The sequence below is a fragment of the Pollachius pollachius genome (assembly GCF_949987615.1).
Source record: "Pollachius pollachius genome assembly, chromosome: 9".
Taxonomy (NCBI): Eukaryota; Metazoa; Chordata; class Actinopteri; order Gadiformes; family Gadidae; genus Pollachius; species Pollachius pollachius.
This window is the reverse complement of record NC_136942.1, coordinates 5,373,768-5,383,749: the sequence shown is the minus strand read 5'-3', so window position 1 is coordinate 5,383,749 and position 9,982 is coordinate 5,373,768. Positions and strand designations below refer to the sequence as shown.

General features: G+C 44.7%; 1 protein-coding gene across 2 annotated transcripts in view; it reads right to left on the bottom strand.

Moving 5' to 3' along the window:
* ppm1h (protein phosphatase, Mg2+/Mn2+ dependent, 1H) overlaps nucleotides 1-9,982 on the bottom strand; it is a 28,192-nt gene that overhangs the window by 8,345 nt on the left and 9,865 nt on the right. For both annotated transcript variants that reach the window (XR_013812125.1, XM_079744134.1), the window contains exons 4-6: nucleotides 6,011-6,123; nucleotides 5,719-5,803; nucleotides 5,300-5,418 (exon numbers count right to left, since the gene is read on the bottom strand). Coding sequence is in view for 1 of the 2 variants with exons in the window: in XM_079744134.1 (XP_079600260.1) it covers nucleotides 5,300-5,418; nucleotides 5,719-5,803; nucleotides 6,011-6,123 (317 nt within the window). In the remaining variant the exon portion in view is untranslated. The remainder of the gene's footprint in view (nucleotides 1-5,299; nucleotides 5,419-5,718; nucleotides 5,804-6,010; nucleotides 6,124-9,982) is intronic.

Here is a 9,982-nt window from a genome sequence, read left to right as displayed (position 1 = left end):
CACACACGCATACTCCCACACGCGTACTCACACAGGCACACGCATACTATCACACACATAGACTATCTCTTACACATCCATACTTCCCTCACACACACACACACACACACACTCACACTATCTCACACCAGACGCACACCCACATCCGCACACACACAAACATTAACACATAGGCTCTCTCACACACGCAGACTTTCCCTCACACACACACACACTCACACCAAATGCACAGCCACATCCGCACACACACACACAATCTCTCACGCCAGAGACACAAACACAGTTGCCTCGTTGACTGAGAGAGGGGGAACTGATGAAATACAGGGAAGGCAACACATACTTCCAAACACCCCCTCCCGTTTCTCCTGCTTACTTTTTTTCTCTCAAATCTCCCTAGCGACAGCCAATGATGTGTCAACAGATGTCTGACATCTTCTCTGTGACTACTGCCACTGAGGTGTATGTGTGTGTATGGTTGCATGTGAATGTGTGTCTGCATGAATCTCCATCTTTGTGTGTGTGTGTGTGTGTGTGTGTGTGTGTGTGCATGCATCTCTGTTTATCTTTGTATGTGTGTGTGTGCCTGTATGTATGTGTCTGTACCTCAGTGGGTCTTTGCTTTGTATGTGTGTGTGTGTGTGTGTGTGCGTGTTTGCCGTGAGCGCGCGCGCGTGTGTGTGTGTGTGTGTGTGTGTGTAAGGAGCTGAGGGATGCAGTAAAGCTTATTCTCGTTTAAAATTCCCCCCACTGATCAATAATTTAGCCTCTGCAGACAGGGACCAGACCAGCCGTAGAAAACGCATTTAGGAAAAATATGCTGCATGTATTATTTAGGAACGTGAATATGTAGCCATAGTGTGTATGCAAAGTACATAATGAATTTGTCAAAAATGTGTGACAGGGCAGATGGTAAATCACTCTAGAGGGGGAATTCTGACAACATACGAAGATCCCAAAGGTTTACTAATAAAAGTGTTAAAAAACAGTAAAAAATAGCTTTGACAGAGCAATGCGACACGATATTTACACGCATTGTTTTCTACATCATCGGGCTCACTTGAACCCGGACTCTACTAAAAGGGTGCAAGCGGTATGAGCTTATTAAAACGCTTAGACCGGTTCCCCGACGGACATTATTAATTCAGAAGACAATTAATGGAACACTTATTTTTGCAGCCCTGTTAAACGCAAGCCGTGCGATGTACACGGACAAAATATGATTTGCAAGTGCAGTAGAAGGCCAAGCAACACCTTGTAAAGCAGTGCTACTCTAGTCTCTGTGGAGAGGATTAAACACAGACACAGCAGGGGGGTGGAGTTACTGCTGCTTCCACTCCCAGCGACCATATGTTTCCACCTAAACCCGCGCACGTTGCACCACACTCAGCACTTTCCCTTCGCTTGCTTTCTGTCTTTCTTTCGGTCGTTTTTCTTTTTTTTTTTTAAACACGAGTCCGCTGTCTGCGCGCAGCACAGAAGAAATGCTCTTCTTAGGACATTAAAACACGAACGTTAAGAGTCTAGACTTGAAGTGACTACCTAGGGGCTTTGGCATAGACCTAAATATATAATAATAAAAAAACAATACCGCTGGCATCAAACACGCTCTTGAAGAAGTGGGGTTGCTTTGTTTTGCTAGCTTTAAAAGGAAGTTGAATAAGATAAATCGTAAACAATTTCACTACTGTTCTAAGGCATGTGAAAAAAAGCAGGAGAGAAAACTCTAGAGCTTGTCCATAAAGCTCCCGTTTATGGAATGTCTCCCCAAACTATAGACAGAAAGACGGACGGAGAGACAGTCTCAACCCTAACCGATGGAGGGAGAGAGAGACAGGCAGCTCACCGGTGATGCGTGACAGCAGAGGATGACGCGGAGAAGTGATGGGGGATAATCCTGCCCATACCTGCTCTCTCCTGGGGATACAGCGGCCTTTAGAATAATGGAGGGACCTGTGTGTGTGTGTGTGTGTGTGTGTGTGTGTGTGTGTGTGTGTGCGCACCTGCCTCCCTGCAGGTGAAGAAACTTGCAGGGCTGATTAGCGCAAAAAAAAAAAAAGGCGAGAGTGAAATCTAGCTTTGAGAGCTCAGCATTTTTATGTGCACACACACACTCTCCAACTCTCCTCTAACTGTATTTTGGGCTGACATTCAAAGGGAGCTCTGAGTCAGCACCGGATGAGTCGGACCGCCTGGCACACAGGACATCTCTGGCTTGGACGGGCGTTTCTCCACTTTGGTAGAAAAGAGTAGTGGAGGCCTTGGGTTGATGGTACTATCACAAATCGTTTTTGTGACTTTAGATTAAAGTCGCTAAAGAACGCTATAGTCTGATTGCGGGTGAACGAGCATCATTCTGTCGAGCGGGCGTTTCACTTTTGTTTTTCGATCAATCGTGTTCCTGGGGGGCGGGGGGGGTCTGTCTGTGCGTGTTTGTCTGGACTGAAAACAAATGAGATAGGCCTGACCACCGTTGGAAGGGAGGACCAAAACGGTCAAGAAGGTTATTCGTTGGTCGATTATGCTGTCATGGCTTTCCATCTTTTGTCTGCAGCTCTATTACAGTAGTGCAGCCGCAGCTGATTGTATTGGAGGTTTAATTAAACGTAGGCAATCCGAAGCATACACCGAAACCAAACTTTACCCGTAGCTGGGGGAAAGTCAAATGAAATCATCCTGTCCGGACACCGATGTCCTTAGACAAAGTGTATGTAAAGTTTTAAAATCAAAACCTGAATAGCAGACTGGCCTCTGTAGAAAAACACTCGTTCAAATACACTTCTGAAGCCTCCATCTTGTCAATCCACCCAAAAGTGTGCAGTCTCCCACCACAAGGTTGGCTTTACCATCGAACTTCTGGAATCGAGACTAGGTTTACGGTTAATGGCTGTGGGTAATGACACTGTGTTTTGGGCCTGTAATGATCTTGTGTTGGTACTGCGTGAACTTCAGCGGTCTAGGACACGGATGTGAGAGATGATGGTGGGACTGGGAGTGGAGTAGGAGAGGAGGGTGATGGACAGAAAGAGATGAAAGTGTGTGTTGTTCTCCTGAAGAAACCTGAGGGAGGCATGAAGCGTGGATAGGAGGGAGGCAGGGGGGGGAAGATGCCTTCAGGGCATCCTGGGGGGGAGAGAGGTGACAACTCCATCTCTCTCGCTCTCTCTCTTTCACTCACTCGCTCTGTCTCTCTCTCTCTGTCTCTCTCTCTCTCTCTCTCACTCTTTCAGTCTCTCAGTCTCTATGTCTCCCTCTTTCTAATAATATTAATAATAGAAATCTATTGCATTTATATAACGTTTTTCAAGACACTCAAAGCACTTTACATAGTTAGTGAGTAGGTGTGTGTGTTTGTGTGTGTGTGTGTGTGTGTGTGTGTGTGTGTGTGTGTGTGTGTGTGTGTGTGTGTGTGTGGGGGGGGGGGGGTGGTAAGTCACCTCATCCACTACCTCATGCACTCTCCCTCTAAATCGCTCTCTGTCTCCATCCATCCCTGTCTCTTCAGTACCACCACCACCATCAACACAAACCATCAGCACCACCACCAGTAATCCGATGACTACCTGCCTCTCCCAGTGCCCTAGCTCACGTTTCTATCGACCAGGCTAACGGATGGAGGGATCGAGGGAGGGAGAGGAGAAGTGGGCGAGAGATAAAGAGAAAACAAGAGGCGGGTGGTACTGTTCTGTTAGAGCCTGGCCTTGATCATCGCTGGTGAGGAAACTGGAGGTTTGGCACGTGCCAATGCATGCACACATCGACATACATATTGATGTGTGCACATACACACACACACTTACACACATATAAACACACACACACACACCAGTTTGTACACACTGACATACATACTGATGTGCGCACACAGAGACACACACCCACACACACTAATTATGGTATGAAAAGTACTCCATTTTTTATAAATGGCTGTTTTTGCACTCGGTCTAATTGAATCGCTCTATAGGGGGCCACCTATAGGAGCAGGTGTGACTGACTGGTGCATTTAGAAGCCAGACGAACACACCTCCCGGGGAACCTGGTTAAAAATACATCACAAACATTCTCCCTCCTTCCGACTCACTGCCTCTGCTGCAGCGGCCTGATGGGAGAAGTCGTTTTCTATTTTCTCTCAGACTAACCTATATTCTGGGTGTTTGAGCTTGCAGTCACATCACCACCAAGCAGACTGTCTACCCTCTGTCTGACTGGCTATCCTTTTTTTTTATCTGTTCTCCTTTTTTAGTCGCAACTTCCTCTTCCCCTCACCTCGATACTGTGTCCTTCTGATGCTGATCAGTAACAAAAAAAAAGGAATTGACATTAAGTTGCTGCTGTTGGTGGATATCACAATGTACATATGGATATTCTTTAAATCATTGACCCACTTAAAGCAGATAGTTAATTTACTCACTCACTTAATCATACATTCACAATCTCCCTCATCTGTACACGCTCTCTCACATTCACCCTCATTACATCCTCAGTCATCCACTCACACATGGACAACTGCCAAGCAGCTCATTGGGTAAGCAATTAGAGGTTGGATGTTTTGTTGAAGGGCACGTCAATAACTAGCTACGGCAGAAAAAAAGGGATTTCAACTGGCAAGACTGCACTCTACTCTACTACACTTTGTTCATTCTCTCTCCCTTTCTTGCCCTTTCTGTTCTTCTGTGTGCTCTATCTACTTGTCATCCATGCATCCGTCACAGATACAGAATATCCCGGCTATGTCACTAATGTTTTCCACATCAGCCATGTAGTAATGATTTTCTCCATGTAATGATTCACTGGGGCATAATTACACAGATGATGTCATTTGGCTCAAAGTGTTCCTTTGTAAATTGCCCTAGGAATGCAATGAAATCCTCTGACCCGAGTTAAAGCTAGGGTAGGCAATTAGCAGAGACCAGCCGGAGTTAGCTAGATTTCGAGAGTATCCAACCAACAAAATTTGATTGGACATTGAAATTAGACATTGTACATTTTCTGAGATAATTCGATATATTGATTGCTGTAAACGACAAACATGATGAAATGGCTCTAAAATAAATTGCCAACCCTTGCTTAGAAGAGATTATATAGCCAGTAAATGGCTACATAAAAACCCAGTGTACAATTATGCTAGAATGATATCTGCGTTCAGTATGTCTACATATCTGCCAGTCAAACAGTTCAAGGAAGCATCGTGCACAAAGTGTGCTTAGAGAATTCAACCAATCGAATCAGATCAGCCAATCACCCACCAGCCTGACAGATCAGCCAATCACCCACCAGCCTGACAGATCAGCCAATCACCCACCAGCCTGACATGGTGAAGTCCCGGTACAGCATCCTCTTCCCCATCTCTTTCTTCTGAACTCGCCGGGCGAACTCCAGATGGGTGAACTCATTGCCCAGCAGGTGTGGGTGCATGTAGGCCTACGACATGAACAAAACCGTTACATCATCAGACTAGGCTTGAGGGAGATTTTATTAACTTTATTTTATACCACTTCGTCGTTTAAAATGAACTCAACTTTTGGAAAACGTTTGGCTTTCATGCCACTATTTAAAAGATTGTTCTAAAATCGTATCGGGAGATTCAGAGCGACCGGGAGGTGAGTGAGCGGGCAAGGGTGAGGTAGTGTGTGAGAGTGAGCGGCGCGTGGGTCTAAGTACAGCACTGTCTGACCGGCGCTGCTCTAGGACCCAGTGTCTCTGTGTCGGCCTCCTTCTCACCAGGAACTGCAGCCTCTGTCTCTCAGACTCTGGAGTGAACTCGGTCGACATGGCGATGACCTCCCCTGACCGGATGATCACAGCTCTGAGGGACACACACACAGACACACACACACACACACACACACACACGACATGAGCTTTAACAGTCGCTTGCGTTTGGGTTCAGTTTCACTGGAACATATACAGTATCAGGAGATTACATTTTTACTTGTAGTAGAATTGAATAGTTGTATTATGCAGATGTAATGCAAATGATGAGTGCGTGTGTGTGTGTGTGTGTGTGTCTCACCTGCTGTCCCCAGCATTAGCCACATAGAGCTTGCCGAGTAAATACAGGACGGCCAGAGCTGTGCAGCCCCCAGAGACATTATAGACCCCCTTATCCTTCTCTATCTGGACATCCTGAGGACACACACACACACACACACACACACACACACAGGTTATCCAGAGTTGAGGCATTGTAACATACATGACATGATTGTAAAAGTACCACGGTTAATTCAAGGTTGTTGTTTTAATCTGCCGATGATATTCATTATTCATCTCCAAAAGTTTGACAAAACCCCCATTAATAAGCCAGTGCAGTCACCAACATTGATTCCATGATAATAAGAAGAAATTATTATTTTTTTTAAATAAACATTCCTTTGTTGTCCCCATCGTTGCTGGAGAATTTTGTTCACCAGAAAAGGGCATTTAACCACCAACAACTATAAACCACTAATGCTATGAGAAGACTGATCCACTGTACATATCATACACAACATACAGCGTTGTATATCAGCATATGTATTCAAAGCCTTTATTTAAGGACTTAACCCTCCCACCCATCCCTATATATAGCAGCATGGCTCTCATCGTATGACCAGTTTCCTTGCTGTGGTTCCATGAACATAACGTGTAGAGCCGTCTATGTAATTGTGTCGTGTGTGAAATGTAAAAAAGGGACACAAAGACAAAAAGAGACTGGGGGATAAGGACGGGATATGCACGTTTGAAAAAATTGATTAACCAGTTCATTTTTTTGTTCGAGTTCTGTTCAACTCTCATTATACAAGTTGCGTAATGATTTTATCGTATTTAAATTTTTTAGTTAGCTGATAAAAGCTATCAACAGAAGTAAACCCTTCAAAGTGGTGTCTCGTTTTTGATGTTGGCAAAGCATGTATAAGGGGAGTGGTAGCAATGAGACCAATGGAAACAACCTTCCGAATTTCAGACGGCATAGCAAATCATACCCACTGCAGCATTAATGTATAGCTGTGGATTCATGGTGTGATTGTGTGTACGTGTGTGTGTGTGTGTGTGTGTGTGTGTGTGTGTGTGTGAATTCCTGCGTGAGAGAGAGAGAGAGAGAGAGAGAGAGAGAGAGAGAGAGAGAGAGAGAGAGAGAGAGAGAGAGAGAGAGAGAGAGAGGCAGAGTCAGAGTCAGAGTCAGAGAACAACATCGTATGAGGAAAAATGTGTCCACGACACCGGGGGGATAAATCAGGAATCCACATCCAGGGAAACATATCTATCAGGGGACTCTTGAATAATGGAGGATGTCTGTATGAATGGCGACACCTTCCCTCCCCGTCTCCTGGCCCCAGATTAGCATCTGGTTACAGTCTAATATATGGGGGGGCTTCTCCTACCAGCCACAGCCCGTAGAGGCTCCTCTCTGCACTCGAACATGCTCTCTACACTACAGGGTTTGACGGTTTTCATGCGGAATGGCATCTTCAATGTCATGGACAGACACAAACTTGTCACGTGCGCACACACACACACACACACACACCATTGTGATTATAAATAGCACGAAGGGATTCCTTTGTATAGCATTTCAATGTTTTGGGAAACGCATGCAAACACACACACACACACACACGCACACACACACACACACACACGCGCACAGAAGCCCGAAGACAAAGGTCTGATGAGGTGAGGCTGGAGGAGTCTCTTTACGGAGACCACGGTCCCTCCATTTCACTTCCAGGACGTGGGTTGAGGGACCCCCCCCCCCCCGCTTGATGTTTACACCTCCCTCTGTTGTTTATCAGGCTCTGGCAGCCCATTCTCCAACACCCCGTTTCAACAGAACAGTGACTCATGTTGGGGTGGGCTGAGGCAGCGGAGGGTGGGAGATCGCAGTGGGTTGTTTTTCCCGATAAGATAACAACGTTTAATGAAACCTGAGGGGAAGGAGAATAAAACGACCAAACGACCGTCGTTTTCCTTCACTATGGGAACTGTGGTCTGAAATGAGTTTGCCTGGCGACCACACAGGCGATTGGCTTCTCGTACCGACACTGGGGCAACGCCCCCTCTGCTCCTGCAGAGGTCTAACGTATGTCATCATCAGTCATGGTGATGACTGTGTGTGTGTGTGTGTGTGTGTGTGTGTGTGTGTGTGTGTGTGTGTGTGTGTGCGTTTGCATGCGTTTCCCAAAACATTGAAATGCTATACAAAGGAATCCCTTCGTGCTATTTATAATCACAATGGTGTGTGTGTGTGTGTGTGTGTGTGTGTGTGTGTGTGTGTGTGTGTGTGCACGTGACAAGTTTGTGTCCGTCCATGACATTGATGATGCCATACCGTATGAAAACTGTCAAATCCTGTAGTGTAGAGATGCATTTACCAATATTGCAGTTATCCTCAATGCTTTCATCCACTTTGGGGCTCCACTCAATTGAATAGTAAGCCATTGAAACATGAATTAACATCAAGACATTAGTACATTTGATGGTTCCTATCCAAGAGTAAACTTTAGCATATGATCTGCGGCAGTTGAGAATCGGATTTAGCAGACTAAGGTTGTATCCAAAGCGAGGCGGAGAACAATTAAAGCAAACAGTCAAAACTGAATTAGCTTCCAAGAAAGTAAGACAGTCTGACAGAAATATAGAAACAGAGGGGGCAGAGAAAGAGAGACAGAGAGGGTAGAGATAGAGAGAGGGGGTAGAGATATTGAGACAGAGAGGGCAGAGATAAAGATGGAGAGAGACAGAAAGAAAAGAGTCTGAGAAAGATGGAGAGAAAGGGAGGGAAAGGGAGTCCTACAGTGAAGAGTCGTGAGGAAACAGAATTCAATCCTTAGCAAGCATCTGTCAGTTATCTGCAGTGGATTTGCCCTAGAAGCTAATTTACTCTACGCACAATACTCTTTGTATAAAGCCTTTGCTAAAGCCTATATAAATATATCGTTATCAAACACACTCGTTTGGTCCATGTGTCAGCAACGCAAACAAAAGACTAGTCACGAGGTAGTGCTTTCGTCCAGCATTGCCCTGGTTGCATCTTGTGATCTGAAACTAATTACAAGCTTTACTCTGCCACCTAGTGGGCAAACTGAACATTACACCTGTTGTATAATGACTGCAATGGTTGTAAAAGTATGGGGATTTCTTTGATTTAACCAGCGTTGCTTAGGCTTGTACATAACTGATCGGTGATCTAAAAGGTAATGTTTGAAAAACATAGTAAAAACCATGCATTCAGATTTCTTTCATTTGTTGTCCTATTTGACAATCCTGTTGGGAGATTTAAGACAAAATGAATCATACATCTAAGTCCAGTCTGAAACGCTTTACAAAAGTGTGCACAAGACACACAAAAGATCCTTTAGACTTTCAGATTTTTCACTCCCTGTGTAGTAATTATTTTTGGGAAAAAACAGTCAAATTGGGTTCCATAGTGGGTGTGAAGAGTCTTGTCAAAACCCACGTCACACTCGCTTGAGCTAGGGTTTGCAGCCAATGGAAAGAATGTTCCATTGAACACACTGGAAAAGTGTTTAAAGACAGAAGAAGCAGACTTATTGCATTATACAGAGAATTCACCCCGTTTTATACCTTTCTACATTTGGGAAAAAAGAAGACAGAAATGTTTACTAACAACGTATGAGACCAAAATGGAACCGTTTTCCACTGATAATAGTGATTTGGGGGTTCAACTAACCTTTTAGAATTGTTTTTCAGCCTGCTGTTGGAGTTTTATTGAACAAAATGTCTACAGGCTAGTGAACATGGCTAACCAATTAGCATCCCTATCCTCAGATTACTTGTGACATCACTAATCGTGCGTGCATCCAATGCAAGTACATGTACATGAAACACTGTAATACAATATACAGCCTTTTACATACTTCCAAGTGGGGTGAATGTGGAGTAGGGGGGCTATAACCTGATGTATCTGAGAGGGTTCACTGCTCGGTCGTACATTAACAGAGGGTCAATATGAATTGACTTGTCTAGATAATTACTGCATAAT